Source organism: Egretta garzetta, unplaced genomic scaffold (assembly GCF_000687185.1).
Source record: "Egretta garzetta isolate BGI_Z169 unplaced genomic scaffold, ASM68718v1 scaffold59, whole genome shotgun sequence".
Taxonomy (NCBI): Eukaryota; Metazoa; Chordata; class Aves; order Pelecaniformes; family Ardeidae; genus Egretta; species Egretta garzetta.
Genome location: NW_009267230.1, coordinates 4,097,198 through 4,114,027, shown reverse-complemented (window position 1 = coordinate 4,114,027; position 16,830 = coordinate 4,097,198). Strand labels below are relative to the sequence as shown.

At 37.7% G+C, this 16,830-nt stretch overlaps 1 protein-coding gene across 1 annotated transcript in view; it reads right to left on the bottom strand.

Annotated features, from left to right (window-relative positions):
- Positions 1 to 16,830, bottom strand: part of SLC1A3 (solute carrier family 1 member 3) — a 66,858-nt gene that overhangs the window by 48,800 nt on the left and 1,228 nt on the right. Inside the window, exon 2 of the mRNA XM_009647313.2 lies at positions 16,055 to 16,329. Within this exon, the coding sequence (XP_009645608.1) occupies positions 16,055 to 16,235 (181 nt within the window). The 5' untranslated portion in view covers positions 16,236 to 16,329. The remainder of the gene's footprint in view (positions 1 to 16,054; positions 16,330 to 16,830) is intronic.

The following is a 16,830-nucleotide window of genomic DNA, read 5'->3' as shown; positions in this document are numbered from 1 at the left end:
AATTATTGGTTTTTTTGTCCTAAAGCTCTCTGTGCATAATTACAGGGTTGCCCAGCACTGTAGTTTACAAAAAGAATTTCTGCGATGTGGAAAAAATGTGCCCTGGTAGTGTGTTCTGGTGAACTGGGTCAACACCCAATAGTTACTAATTCTTCAGCCTTAATCTTAGCACCGCAATTAATTTATATGCAGTCATGCCTAAGCCATAAGAACCTTTCTCTGACTCAGTTTCCCTGCTTGTAAAATAGGTAAAGTAGTAATGGTTTCACAGATGTTTCTGAAAATTGTGTTCTCACAGCAATCTTAGCAGCACAAAAAGAAATTTAAGCAAATTATTTCCTCATTGTAGTCTGTGATAATGAAAGCAGAATGGCATGATTTTACCAGTGCCTCTTGACTTTAGAATATATGGAGATGAAACTTAATTTTCTGTTCTGAGTTTAAATACCTAGAAACTGGGTATTACACCCTGCCTGACAGGTTTATTAACAAAAATTATGAACTAGAAACAGAAAAGTCAAACTTGGCAAGGTAGCTTTGACTTCTTTGAATTCACTTCTCAGAACCAACATTCGCAGGTTTTAAATAATGAGACAACAGCATACAATAATGACTTAAAGGTAGACACAATAACAAAGTATCAGAATAAAATTGGGAAGTAAGACCTGGTAGGAAGTACTAAACCTTTGGAAGACATGCAGTATTTGCATGTCTGTGCGTGTGTGTGTGTGTGTGTGTGTGTGTGTGAAGAGTTGTAGTGCTTAGCACCCTCCATGATCAAGACTGAGAAGATTAAATACTGGAGCTGGCTTTTGTCAGTAGAAGTTTCAAGTTTCTGATTAATTCTGAAAATTGTACTGAAACAAAGCCTTGTGTGAAACAAGCTCCCACAACCTGTTGTGCAGGTTTCTGTCTACCCTTTGTAACAGAAAAGAACAACTAATCAAAGCTATCAGAGCCTGACTTCTCAAAGGGTAAATGGTGTTCCATTTCTGCACTGCAGGGAAGGGTAGATTTCTCGACAGAATTTGTCAGGTTTTTTCTGAACAAAAATCAGTAGTGCTTGTTCAAGTTAGGGAGCTGAATTCTATACAAGTTATAGTTGTATAACAAACCATATTGCTGAATAATTTATACAGTTCATAATGAAGAAATAAGTCAAATTGGAGTTATAAAAAGATTTTTGAGGTGTTCTTGTCAGTGATATAGTCAAACTTATGAAATGCTTGATAATCCTGATGGCAATCAGAACAGTCCTTGAACTAAACTATTTTAGTGCATTTTTATACTAATGTAGATGTTCAATATAAAAATTCCATCTGTATGAATACAGTTAAGTGAGGATTTAAAACTTGAAAGGAGCAGAAGGTGAAAATAACTCTGACAGTGATGGGAATGGGATGGAAATGGCAAAAATGGCAGATATGGTTTGGCATTGCTTATTCCTAAGACAGGACGACATTGATGAATGGCCTAGAGTTTTCACTTCTAGGCTGCAGTATCAGAAAAGAAACAATGAAGTCTTAATGTCAGGCTTTAAAAACTATGGGTATACTTGTAACTGCTAAGAAACATGCAACTTTCTATATAAAATTTCTTAAATGGATTAACATCAAAGTGTGATAAAGTAAGCATTAAAATCAAGCCCTGAAGTAGCAAGACAAAAATCAATACTTTTGCAATACTCAGGTTTTTAGGAATAGATTTGGTATGGAGATGGTTCTTTTTTGTTTGATTGCTTTTTAAAAAAAGAAATATTGTAGTGGTCTACCAGGGTGTCATCAACTTATACATAATTTCCTAAATTGAATTTGGAAATGAACTTTAAAACCCTCCATGGAGAAAATTAAGTTCTTAATTGTATTACAAAACGCCTTGGTCTCACAACGGTAGAGAGCTGTTTCACATGATTCTTTGTGTTGCACAGATTAAATAAGTTGCACACCTACACATGGCTTTAAAGCACCACATTGGTAAAAAAAACCCCAAACCTCTTAGAAGATGAGAGATGGGGCTTTACTCAGATCTAAATGCTTATTCAAGAACTTTAGGGCAGCTTGAGTCTATCCTCCTCCTTGGCTTACTTAGAAGAATTAGATATAAAAATTTAATAGAGGATTGGTTTTTTCACTACTCCAAATAACTCACAGTTATAAGAGAATAAGGAAGCTCCTAATTGACATGACGTTTTTCAGTGAACAATAGCAGCAGTTTTGTTAAATAAGTGAAGTCTCAACTTTTAAAATAGTCCTTATGAGCTTGTGGTCTCTCTCTTACTTCAGAAACACACAGGAATTAGGACCATACCTTTATTTGGAGTTAATATTTTTTTTAAATGTCCATGCTCTCTACAGTATTTTCATGCAGAAAGTAGAAAATCTAGCAGTATTGCTTTTTAATTGATCAAAAATCACTCAGGCATATTTCAAGAGGAAATCAGTAGGTGGTAGATTCATGACAGTGCAAGAGCTGCCTTTTTCATATTCATGCTTGCCAACTCAAACAGAACACACCGGATAAGAGTTATGTACAGGTTTGCTTTTTACCAGTAACTCTCAAAACACTGTTAAATGAGGTCCGTGTCAATATCCGTTTCTTTAATAGATGAGGTACAGACTTACTTTTTCTTTCCCAGCAGGAAACAGAAAACTTCATAATAACTGCAAAAGAACAACTTAAACTAGTAGAATGGTGCACTAAAGCAACAGCTGTTAATAATGTTCTTCCAGAAAACCTTATAACTAGAAAGCAAATAATGTTTTATTCTATAACAGAAATTGGGCTAGCACCAGTAAGAGAATCAGGCTCCTATGAGTTTAATGAAACATTGTATATTTTTGTCAGCTGCACAGCCATTTCATTTTCATGTTCCTGCAGAGCTCTGGAATGAATGCTTTTTTTCTTTGGGTCATTTTGTTTCTTCTTAATTTACCATTTTGTTCTGATGCCTTTTCTTCCAACAACCAGTTTCAAATAAGGCCACAACTGTATTTACTTGAGAGAAACATGTAAGTAACTTATCTAGTGATAAGAAATACTTCAAGTTGCTGATAAAATCAAAATTGTTCTTAATCTCTTTCTTTGCTTGCCACAAGAACCACAAAGTCGCCAATTCACTTGCATGCTTTTAATTTTAATCTTTTTTTCCAATTAATTTTATATTGAAACTTTCCCCCTCCCTCACTTCCCTTGTGTATCACCAGCTGCTTCCTTACTTTCTGGTTTTCCTTATGTACGTAGGGAGGTATGTTCCCTTTGAAGCCGTTTTGTTGAACCTAAATACTAGGTACCTAAATGAAATATTCAATACCTAAATACTGCAGCAGACTTTTATTTTTTATGATTGTTTTGTAACTTTTACTAATTTTATCTTAAAGATTAGATCTTATGCTAATTATTGTTTAGTAGCTAACAAGTTACTTTTTTTACTCAATTCATTTAATTTAGGACTGCAGCAGAGGTACTGCTCTTAAGCATTTGAGAACTACTTGTATTATGCAGTCATCAGTGCTGCCTTATTACATCTCTTTGACCTTTTTTATCCTAAGAGTGTAAGATTATGGCCCCTTTAAAGGTCCTTCACACAAAGTTTATTTGATGGCATAACCTAAAAAGTGCTTTATGAGTGTTCATTCCAAAAAAGGAGAAATGCCTTTGGTTTAGGAGGGACAGTTACAGGCACTTTTGTTCAAGTCTTGTGGTAGGCAAGTAACTGTGTCTGGCATCAGACTGAAGGGAATCATGCTGTGGAGAGCACCAAATTGCTACCACCAGGAAGAGACTACAATTTAAGATGATATTTTGAACAGAATAGAATAGAATAGAACTGAATATTTTAGGGACCTACAGTGATCATCTAGTCCAACTGCCTGACCACTCCAGGGCTCACCAAAAGTTAAAGCAGGTTGTTAAGGGCACTGTCCAAGTGCTCCTTAAACACTGACAGGCTTGGGCCATCGACCACCTCTCCAGGAAGCCTGTTCCAGGGTTTGGCCACCCTCTCGGTAAAGAAATGCTTCCTTATGTCTAGTCTAAACCTCCCCTGGTGCAGCTTTGAACCATTCCCACGCGTCCTGTCCCTGGATCCCAGGGAGCAGAGCTCAGCACCTCCCTCCCCACGTCCCCTCCTCAGGGAGCTGTAGAGAGCAATGAGGTCGCCCCTCAGCCTCCTTCTCTCCAAACTGGGCAAGCCCAAAGTCCTTACTTCAATGCACTTGTACTTGTCAGATACTGAGATGAGCTCATTTGGAGGCTAAACCAGAGAGGAACTATTTTTACTGGGTTAGTTTCCTCCAGATTAGTTCCCTGGACAGGTTTACTGGTGTGCTAGATGATGGTGGTGCTGGTGTTATGGCAAGGGAGCATAGCAAGTATTTGGGAATGGAAATACACAGCAGAGGCAGAGGAAGGGCTGGTTTAATCAATCACAGAAACATACCCTTAAGCAACCAGTTACTCTTCCTAGGGCAATCCAGAACTGGAGCTAACAGATAACTTAAAATTCCTTTAATTCTCTTCTTCTGAGGCTGAATTTAGAGGAAATATTTTCCACATGAACTTGCTTCTCTGTTTCAGACCTGAAGAAGGCTAAGTACCAATTGGCTTAATAAACTATCTGTTACTCCTCTACAGCTCTCATCTGACAGAGACCCAGGAGAGAATCTCACATGTATAGGTGTATATATTTTTGTGTGATACATTCCTTCTCTTTTAACTGGATGATGCCAAAGCACTAGAGACCTTAAGGACTTGTGCTCCAAATAGCTCTTATAGGTGACTGTATTGAAGTGGAATATTGGTTAATTTGGACACAAATAGCTACCTCTCCTTTGCTTGAGAGGTATCATGAGGGGAGTCACTGGAGAAGCACTGCAGAAGAGGTAGGTATCCTAGATGTGACTGGGACCCAGAACCGTATTGTGGTATGGGATGATTCTAGCAGCAAAGTGATACCTTACAACTTGTTGACTTATTTCTGTTGGGAAGAATGAACTACCTGGTTTATCTGTATATAAACCAAGAATCTACTTTAGTCAGGATGCACTATACTTATTGAGCAGAAATGGACTACGCATGGTAGTTCTGGACGGCACATATCTATTAGTGGCAGGCCTGACACTTTCTGGGAGTGCTAAAGACATTGCCCACATGCTACAGAGACTACTCTGCATGCACACATGCACCCTGGGGCTTGCAGAGACTTCCAGACATCAGGCAATTCAGCTGAAACTCCTGCTTCAATTAAGCTGTGAAAGATCAGAAAACATCATGCAAAAACGCCTCCAATTCCACCTGGACAGAATTCTAAAGCTGTGAAAAGAGATGCATCCAGAGAAAAGCAAACGTATAGTGAAGTAAGAGTTACACTGATGTCAAAGACTTGTTCCTGCATCAGAAGAGAAGTCAGTGTGTTACCTTTGCTCAGGGGTCACGAGAGTGCTATGGTGCTCCCAGCTGTGCTGAGGAGAGACAGAGCTGCAGTGCTGCAGTCACTGTGCCTCAGGAACACCTGCCTCCTGGAGCTGACCCTGGGGATTTGCTTTATCCAGTGAGAGCTATTACCTTCCGAAAAAAACCACACCAGACTTCTAACATCACAATTCAGTTACAATTTGCAGAGATCCAGGGGCATTTTATAATATTCAATGGGCATTTAGAGCTAGATTAACATAGATACAAATGTACTTAATTCACAGCTCAAAATTAAGATGCTCAAAACCTCTGCCTGCTGCTGCCTCACTCTGGAGGTGCCTGAACTCCTGAAACACCTTCACAGCCATGGCTGGGCACTTGCATGTTGTCTTTGCTTGCAGACACAGAACCACCTCTGTGGGTTTTGTGGACAGAGGCATACAACTGGAATGGGGAGTCTGAAGCTGCAAGGAAGACCTGGTGTAACTAAGGAGTGAGTAAAATCACTGTTCTGTGTAACTAAGGAGTGAGTAAAATCACTGTTCTGTGAGGTACTGCCTAAGCCGGGATCCTTGTTTTATTATATCTGGGGATGTAACAGCATCTGTTAGAAAGTGCTGTTAGAAAGTTTTTTAAAAAATCACTGAAATCTGTTCTTTGCTGCTTCTTGTCTCCAGTATTACGCTCGTATGTTTTTTCCCTTCTCTCTCCAGTTATTTGGTTTGTTTGCCCTTCTTCCCCAAATAGGAGGAAATGTTCTTCCTTTGAGGACATGTCCAAAAGATTGTTCTCTTTTCATCCAACTTCTGCTTCTCTATTTGCCTTCAAATTTTTTCTTAATTTTTTCCTTATTTTCCTTGAACTGCTTCTGTATTTATTTATCATCTTTGATTTCTCATTTGTTGTTATTTATAAGAAAAGCAATTGCAGGGCAGTTGTACAGGATTTGGAGTGAGGAAGAGCACTGCTGCACTGCTGGCACTGAAGCAGCCTGTTCTTTGTGGAATAGGGACATTATTCTTGATTTAATTCTCAGACAAAAGACATTATTGAAAGACAAACTACTCATAGTTTATGTACTCTTATTAGTCTCTGAGTTATAGAAATAATACTTTTGATGCAAAAAATAACAAATAATTCCACCAAAATTCAGGAATTCTCTCTTACTATGCATATAAAAAAGATGAGGCTTTCACAATATATGCCAGATTATATTTTGTGAAGTATAATTTAGAATTATGGTACTACTCAGTGCTTTACAAAGTTGCTGTATTAGCTGTTTTTTTCATGCTTGGGTTTACCTGCTTCTCTTTCTTGACTAATGCTAATGTCTCATAAAGAATAGCTCCCAACAGATAAGAAAGCTGCTCTCTTAAAGTTTACACAGTTCCTTTCTTACCTTTACATTTCTTTCTTTTCTGTTTTTCCTCAACTGGAAGCTGACATAGTCCTTAACAGCATTGAATTCTGGTTTTGTCTACTACAGTTTCAGCTGCCTGCCCATCTGTATTATTTTGTCTTTTTCACAGTAGTAACACTGAGGAGCTGCAGTCAATGAGACTGAGATCCCTCAATGCCAAGAAATTTGTGCAAACGTGCTTGGAATAGAGAGCTCTACTCTGAAGAACTTTTAGCGTAGTTTAACAGAGAGCTTGAGGTTACACCTTGATATTGCCTTTATTTGTTTTTTTAATTCCACACTACAAAACAGTGCATTGTAGGCGTGGCTTCCTTGATATGCAGTTTTACACCAACATTTGTGGGACATTCAAATGATGCATTCATATGTCTATGGAGCTAGCCCAATTTTTCATTCATACAAAACCACCTGCTAATTTAGCTTAGTGTGGATACTCTAAATCTGTAACTGAGATGTTTGCCGCTGAGGATTAAGTATTTTGCTGAATCAAGATATGCCTGTGCCGGAACTGTTTGGGTCATGGAACATAACTCATGTGGCAGACTTTGTTAAAAGTTTTTAAAGAATCCTTTTATCTAGTATTTTGCTGACACATGCAAACAACTGGGACAGGCCAAGAGGAATCATTTCTTGTTGTAGAATACAGGACTTTTGCCATATCAGGTGTAAGCATTACCAGAATCCTTTATTTATGTTTGATTTATCATCCAGTGAATTCTTTTGAAAAGGAAACCAGGTTCATGACTGAAATTCATGGAATCATGTTACTATCTTTTTAAAAAGATAGCTAGGATACTTTCAGCCCCTAGCTGTTTGATTTTGTTTGTTGAGTCACTTCATCCCTCAACATGACTATGAAACTATACATAGCTAGAACCTCCCATCTGTTTACTGCTCAGCAGCCTCTTTCAGCACATGAGTTTCCAGAAGTGTTTTATTTCAGTTGATTCGAAAGAGTTCTCATGCCTAACTTCTTGTGAGCTATCTCATCTGAAGGACATGTTGTAGCATAGAGGATTAATTTAGATACAGCCTCCATGTAGTTTATAGTACCTCTCTTCTCACTGTTAGGTGTTACTCAGAATGGCAGAATTTCCCTATCTGAAAGGTCAAAAAATTGGCAAAGGGCAACTGGCACCTGGAACAATCTTTAATTACATAGTAAGCACCTGAGTCCAAATTGTGACCTTCGAAATCCCTCTAGTTTAAAAAAGCTTAGTTCAGGAAATCTATAAAGTTAATGGGCACTTCTCCATTTGTTTTGGAAGATCCCTCACTTCCCACTGTTCTGCTTGTGTTTTTCTCAGAATTGTCAGGACATAAACATATATTTGCCTAATTCCAGGCAAAAAAATAGAAACTGAATACAACTGACACGTGCATGCAGAGAATCACGTCGATTTGAGATGTCCCATGTTCCTGTTCTTGCTCAATGGATCACTTCAAAACCTGGGGCTCCCTGTTATAGGTGTGTGTTTTAGATACTAGGTTAAAACATCGTGCTGCCTTTTGCTCTCTTGGCGTATGTATTTGCCTTGAAAAGTCTTGAATTTCCTTCTGCCTGATAAGACGACTTTGATAGAAATGGTGGAATTGCATCCTCCTGTAATTTGCCTTTTGAGAGGAAGAGAGTAAGCCAATTCCTCAAGCACTGACGGCACCATTCCCAAGGTGAGGGATCTTGTGCTTCTGGACCTTGACTGGATGAAAATACCGGGTATGGTCCTGACTCACTCAGAAAGGAGTGGGAGCAGGAATACAGACCTTGATTTTGGGTGTAGGTGTTTGGGGTTTTTTTTTGTCGTCCTGGAAAGTTTTAGGCTGTTATACACTTAGCTTGTGGATTTGTGGAGTTACCCTTTTGAGTCTCCTAGCTCTTGGTCATGCACTGAAAAGACCACCAGCTCTGAGATTTGGATTCCATATGCAGCTTCCTTTGCTTATGTTTTAGTCTTTGAAGGACTAGATCGTACACCCATGGTTGTTTAATGCATGTATCACCGAGTCAAAATTATTTGAAAAGACATCAAAGTATATGGAGTAGCCTTATTTATCAACTGCCTTTGGTTAGTATTCCCAGGAATTCCCTGACTAATGGTCCTGCTATATTCATACAAAGGCAATTTTATTATTTTTTTTAATTTAGTCCTCGTGAACAGTAAAACCAGAGCATTTACTAGAGCCAGCTTAAGGGACCAACTTATGTTTCAATATAAATAATGCTTAACACTTAAGCCCCACATTTTATAGACTTTTTTAAAATAAATGAATTTTCAATTATGCCAAGTTACAGTAAGTTGCTTTGTAACTGTCTAGCTGATTTCGATTTATGATCTTCTACCATGCCAATAGAAAGCAAGAAAATGCATTTCTTCAAGGTATAGAATTGAACAAGAATGAGAAAGGACATGGGAGAACAACCACCAAATATGAGTAACACTTTGGTATCCTCCTGATTGTCCAGTTATCCTTCTGTTTTTCTTTGCCTCTTTTCCTGCTTTTAACTGTTCTTGTTTTCACTGTTGTACAGTTCACTGGACCTATTATGTTCCCCTTTAGTTAAAAAATGCCTTATAAAATCTATCATCAAAATAAATTTCTTTTGTATGGATTTTAAAAATTTACACACCCTGTGGCTTCATCCTGTTGATTAAAAGTACAGTGTCAGTACAGCTTCAAGTCTGATGGGTTGACATAATAAATGGAATAATCCAGCTCTTAGTAAAATTTCTCTAGAGCAATTTCCATTTGTTCTTTCCCTGTTTTCCATAGTTCTTCCCTGTTCTATACCCTCTACTTTTTGTTTCATCAACGACTAATTTAAAACTCCTTGGTCAGGACCCTCATTGTGTTCTAATACACACTGTAGACACTATAGCATATTCTAGGAACAACACAGTTGGAGAAATTAGTATAGAAGGAAGAAATCTGTTAGTTCCTCACTAATTTTTTTATTTATCACTTGTACTGCCTTACTGCTCCAAAGCTCCAGGTTGAACCGAACTGTAATATGCTAAGAAACAAATACATGACAAAATATGCTGAATCCCAAAATCGCTGAGTTGTGATCTGAAACTGAATGAAATACAAAATCTGAAGGGAATGCACAGTAAAAGAGTAGAATTGGGAGGATGGACAGAGCATACACAACTAATGTGACTGCATGGACTATTTTATGCAGTTGGTGGTTTCAGAACATCTGATTTTTTTTAACAAGGTGTGAAAAACCAAAAAAGTCAATATGTCTCTGCTGATCTACGCTACGAATTATCAAAATGCCTGCATTTATCTTACTTTTTTAGCAGACTTATTAACATCCAGAAGATCTAATTTCTTTATTCACCTCTCTTTAATATTGGATTTCTTTGTATAATTTTTCAAATGCATTTTATCTTGATTCACCTAAAAATATGTGTTTTATATAAATATTTTTTCTTCAGTATCATAACCCTCCCTGAAACTCTTAGATGCCTTGTTATTTCAAGAAATTATGTGAGAAATTTAAGCCCCATGAATGAAAGTTTCAGGAATTCATAAGCGACAGAACATGACATCTTCAGCTACGCTTCCACTGTGGCCAGCTCAGAAGCACTCCAGCGCAGATTATAACAGCTAGGGTGCTAGTACAGATCTAACAATGTTAAACATTTGCTCAGCATACATCACTGGTGCCTTGCTTATGATTTTGTACTGCTTTGCAGTCATCATAGTGACTGCAGTGTATGCCCACCAAAAAGTGGAAAAGAGGCAAGCCCTAGTACTGGTTCATTTGATGCTGAAGTATCTGTTTAGTCCCCTTTGATGTTCAGCACAGAATTTTTTTTTACAGTCTTTGAGATGACCATTGTTTTTGTTGTAATATATCTTTTGATAGCATGACTGCTATATTCTACTGGCATTCAGGGAATTTTCTTGTAAAATCTCTGAGAAACGATGTAAACATTCTTTCTAAATGTCTCACGCAGTTACTGTCCTGCATTCCACCCAGGATGGCCTTGAAATCTGCTTTGTAAGAAGTGGTATTACATAAATAAATTTAAATTTAATTTCTAGAGACTTTTTTCAGAATCTCACCTTCCTTTTCACAAGCTGTAGGCAGAGTGCAGTGAATGCATGTTTCTCTGGATGGTCTTACAACCACTCAGACATACTACTACCGAGTGCCACTTTGCAAGTCTACTGATTTGATGATTTAGAGCAAATAAGAAGGTAGAAGGCTATATTTAGCACATTTTGTATCTTTACTGTGCATATATGCACAGCTGCTGCCTCCAGAGTGCACAACTGTGATTCACAAAATAGCCAAGTTTATTGTTGTTACTCTGTGCCACGTATGGCTGTCCAACAACCCGTGCTGTTTCATTGCAGTCATGCCAGAGTGTACGATAAGAAATTAAGACTGTGATAATAAATTAACCTAATTTTATTTTGCAAGTAACTGCTAAACTAATGTACTGTTCATAATTCACAGTCAGACTTTTATTACCAGCTACTTAATAGCAAAATTAAACTCCTTTGTATTTCTACACTTTTTCTCCTTTTCGACAAGGATGATCTCCTTCGAATTTTTAAGTGTTACTCTGGTTCTTACAGTGTCTGTTTATGATTTTTTCCCCAAAATATAGCTATTTCTTAACTTCAAAAATAATTAAGGCTTTGATTAGCAATTTTTTCAGAATATTACTTAGGAAGGTTTTGTCACTCAGTGGGAAAGCAGTTGTGCTGGGCAGGTTCTTCATGAGAGCATTAGGACAGAGCAGCCCCTGTCAGAGTTCAGCATAAATAGAATTAGTTTCTCCCTAGCTGTCCCCAAACTGTCTTGATTTTCTTGTCTGCATCATAATCTTTTGTATGGCATCGCATTTCTCTCTTTATGTTTTAACGCATTGTCTCACCTAGGAGTCACCTCCCACAGCTGTTTCTCCCACAGTGATGGATCTTTGCCTTGTTCTCATGCAAATTTTACCAAGGCTGCCTTAGGCACTCTCACCATGTTCATTGGCAATGTGTGATAGGGTCAAAGACCCTTCTCTGGGTATGTCAGCCTCAGCCTTCAGTGGGTACAGAGGATCTACCGATAGCAGAAAAGATGTTGCTTCAACACCCAAGAGATGGCCTTTTTTTGTGGGCGTTATTCAGGATACTGTCTACCAGTGAATTACAGACTCATTAGACCAGGAGTGCATTGAGGTAGGAGAATCTGCTACTGTGCATAGCTTTTCACTGTTCAGATATTTTAGGAATTTTGTGGGGGTTTTTTGCCTTCTGTGTTATGAAGGATCATCTGCAGTCTTTAATTAACTCTGGTTTTTTCAGGACATAAGGACATTGGCAATGCCTTAATCTCTCCTGCCTTCTTCCTGTACTTTTAACTAGGTTTTTTTTTTTTTTATAAAGATGTTGGAAAGTTTTGGAATCTTATATATGGTGCCTGCAGTTGTAGAACAGATGTTGTATGGGCCTATCTACATTTTACGTCTGTTGTGAGATTGCTTGCAATGACAGAAGACTGGGTTCAAGGACAGAGCCAGTCCTGTGCTCCCTTCAGTGGACAGGTAGCCAGAAAACAGAGCTGGATCCATCTCCTTCCTCCTTGGATGCCCCAGTGGACAACTGCTGCCCATAACTTCATCAGTATAAAGAGGATTTAGGTAGAGATTTGGAGCTGTAACAGCTTCATAACTATGCAGAAACTGCTTTTTATAGTACTTGCTCCACAACTTCCCTCTACTTCACTGAGCCCCTCAATTAAAACAGTATTTCTCTGTGCACAGCTTCTCAGGATCTCTGCTCGGCAGCTCTGTGTGTCTCAATGTTTCCTTCAGTACAAGTTCAGAATCCACAGGAGATTCTTTGGCGTTTAGGAGTCCTGCCAGAGTAAAGTCTGTAGCATTTTTGGAAAATGGGAGGTAAGTAGCAAATAATCAGTCTGCTGAAGGAAGGGTATCTGAAAGGAAGGCATTTTGGGGACAGGATGATGGAGCTAAGTAGCGTGGGAGAGAGGGCACTGCTTGAGATTTTGCCAGTAATTTGGCTAGCACTTCAAAGTTTGTTAGACTTCCTGAAGATTTTCCGTGAGCCACCACGACCCCTAGCCTACCTTAAATTGCTCCTGGTCATTGCGACACTCTGAATTTACCAGTGGTCAGCTTCCCAAGTCCGCCTCCCATAATTGTTCTCATCTATTGGCTCTTGCCAAGATCTACTGCAGAAAACTAGTTTAGTATTTCTAGGTGTACCAGAAGAATCTGAAAAACTGCATCATAACTCACTTATTTACCATGCTTTTCTCAAAGTTTGTCAAAGGTCTTGAAAGCAGTTTAATTTTCACTAAAAATAGCAACAACAATGATAATGACGATGGGCTAAACAGACCATACCTATGCAGAATGTGAAGTCAGAACGGCCTTCCTTGAGGCTTTTGGGAAATGGAGAATAGTGCTAAGTAACTCTCAACATGAATTATAACTTCTTGCATCTTCATCATTAGGTTTTTAAAGATTAATTGCTTTTATATTGTAGCAGCTAGTGAATTCAATTTAGAAATCAGTTCAAAATCAGATTAACAGCAGAAGTTAGGGTAAATGGCTATATTTCTCCATATCATGTGAATGCCGGAAAATCTCCACTCTGCCTGCAAAATAGCAGTATGCAGCACAAACAAATGCATGTTGCAGCTACCCACTTCATAACAAAGTGCATGTTTCCACAGACACAAACTCAAGCACCTGTTATAAACTAAAGCCCTGAAACTGGGCTGAGACATACAATCCTATCCACTTAACCTCTACCAGCATCAGTCCTGCTCAGCAAAGAAATTGGAAATACTCCATTAAATAGGCTTTTTCATGTTGGTCCTGTGACAAAAGATGCCTGAAAGAAACGTTTCTGAAGAAATGTTGCTGTCTTTAAAGCCAAAACTTTGCTTTTCCTGAGTGTAGTCTTGATGAAAATGGCTGGACTGACAGCTCTAAAACCTGATGTCATCTGTCTGTTTAGATTATAGAGAGCATTAAGCATCATTTCTTGTAAATGATTCAACCCTGGTCTGAGTATAGTTTAGTTTCCACCTACACTCACATCCAAGCATCTCTGATGAGACAACCAGTCGTGCTAATTGGTGGGTTAATTTCGCAATGTTGATCACTGTCTGCTAGGAAAGAGATCAAGCCCACCATCTGATTTTCCACAGATCACCAAACAACTGAGAGATTATAACATTTTAGTCCTTGTCAAACTAGGAGTTCAACCACTGAATGTTTTCCAAACTCTTTAGCCAACTGTTCCCTACTTCTGAGTATTTCCACAACAGCAAAAAACTCTCTAGAAAAGCAAACTGTACCGTTTTATGAGCTACCAAGTGTGAACTTACTTACTGTTTTAATCATATATATATACTGTAAAATTATACCACAAATAGCAAATGTGAGAAAATTTTGGAATATTCTCTCATAGTAATGAGAAGGCATTTTTTCACCAGATACGTCTATAGCTTCATGAGCAGAATTGGAGCAGCCAGCTCATTCTAGGCTGCACATTTTCACTGGTTCTCCAACTTGTGCTGCAGCCTTATTGGCACTCTGCCATTGCTGTAGGTGGTAGCAGAGCTGTGGGCAGACGGTTGTCCCTCGTCATCTAAAGTTAATTGGAACATGCAATAACAGTAAAAACACTTGTCCAGCCTACATTTCTGTTCCCACATTGCCAAATTTATGGGAATCACACTGGAGCTAGATGACAGTGAAGAAATTGCAAGAGCACATTGGGATTGTGCGGTATTGACAGGTGACAATCTAAGAATTGGATTCCTTTGAGGTTGGACAGTATTTCAAGACCTGCTTAATTTCTTCTGCCTTTTCTGACCATTATAGATAAAATACCTGAATTTTTTACCCCCGATATTAATGGGGTTTTTGCATTGAACAAATTCTTATTTAAGAATTAAAAGCACTTGTGATCAAATATCATTGATAAATATCAGAGACTGACATTTCTGTTATAGCAACAAAGTACTTTATTTTACCAACATGCAAATGAATATCATTTTCTCCCAGAAAAAAAACATCAGACCTGAAATTAATTTAAAATAACCCTGCAGATGTAGTATCAAGCAACAGTAATGGTAAAGCCCTAACATTTTAATTCCTAAAAAAGCTGTAGAAACATAACAAGCAGGTTTATATGCCTCAGCATTATCAAGGACATTAGGGCCTACATAGGTGTAGGATATATACCCTATCTTTAAGTGCTAACATTTGGGTTTTCATGAGCAGATTCATATTTTTATGTTTTAAACTAATTAGAACATAAAAATGAAAGTAGCACGGTAAAGCCATAATATTCTTGCTCACACTATAAAGAATCGGTTTTCATGAAGCATATGGTGTCATTTAGAAAATCTGTAGTTAAAGGAAAATTACCAGAAGTGATCGCATAATTGTATAAAGGAAAAATTGTTTTAAAAAATTGTATGTTTTTCTCAGAAGATTCTCATTCTAATGTAAATTCAAAATGTGTAGTAATATTTTAAATCTACATTTTGGTGCATTCCAAATGTAAATGCTGTTTGATGTTCTGGATTCCTCTCTATATACTCTAAAAAGGCATTTAATCTGGTGCTATCTTTCAGTCCTTTGAATAAGCAGCATTGCCATTGTTATCCCAATTGCATCTGCAAGATGCATGTGTAAGATTGTGAGTCACTGAGAGAGCGTAAACTTGTACTTAAGTAAGTTTGACTGTTTTGCATTTATCAAGGGAAAACTGAAAAGATTGAGGCTCAAATATATACCTTTGCTTAGAAATGTCACTTCATTTCATTAATTGAGGACTTCTGTTTGTCATTGCGAGGTGTTAATTTTTGATAGATTAGGTAAATAAAAGTTACATCCTGAACGAAATGTTCAGCTGCAGCTGGCTTTGATAGAAAAAGATTTCACTGAAAACTTACAATTTGGTTATTATATCTGGTTATTTAAGAGAAGAATCCGTAAAACAGCTAATTCTTTTTCACCAAAATTGTCCTTGGGAATACTAGAATAATTAAAATGGCTCTTCCCTAAACTTTAGTATGTAGTTGTCAAAGCCAAAACTCTCCAAACCAGAACATTCTTATCAGTGCAGAAGAATTTGGGATCTCATTTGTAATGCAAATCGCCCAGGCAAATCGTCATTGTCAAATGCACTGGAGAACAGAATATTCCTATGGAACAAATTACTCACCAAGAATCACAGCAACAACGGTGAAGAGCACAAAGGCATTCCTCAATAAATAACTTTTAACATCATCCTTTGTTATGCTCTGCACTTTTTTTTTTGCCAAAAGTGTACGTTTCCGGACTCCTTGTTGGATGCGTTCCATCCTACTTCCAGTTTTTGGATCTTCTCCGTTGCCTTTAGTCATCTGTCTCACAGAAGGTTTTCTTTTACGATTAACTTCTGTCAATATCCCTTCAGAAAAATGGTAGACTCTTTTCCGCGGGACGTGCTGGAGAAACCTGCAAGGCAAGAAAATACTGCAGTAAGATTTTAGAGGAATGATTAGCCATACATTTACATGGAAGCAAGTATTCTTCATATTTCAGTAAAACTTATATTATTTATAGTATCTAAGTTGTTGATTGCAGTTTTTGATAAATAGTCTCAATGACTGTTAAAGAACTCTCTGAATAAGTATTATATGGACTGATCAGATACGTGTCCTGTCTTCAGAAATTAATCTCAATTGCTGTCATGCTGTAAAACCCAGGATTAACTTCTTTTTTGCAGTTGCTAGAGATATATTTATGTAAAATCAGTACCATTTGTAGAAGTGTAAGGTGCTATAATGTTTAAAACTATCTGTCATGCTTACTTTTCATCTGTTTAACAGGCCCATATTATCTGAAAAAAATTCTAGCTCACCTTCACATTAACCACTGGAGAGAAACATTTTGCTTGAACTGATACATTTAAAATGTTCTGCATTTCAGATGTTTTTAAATGGTTGAATGCATTGG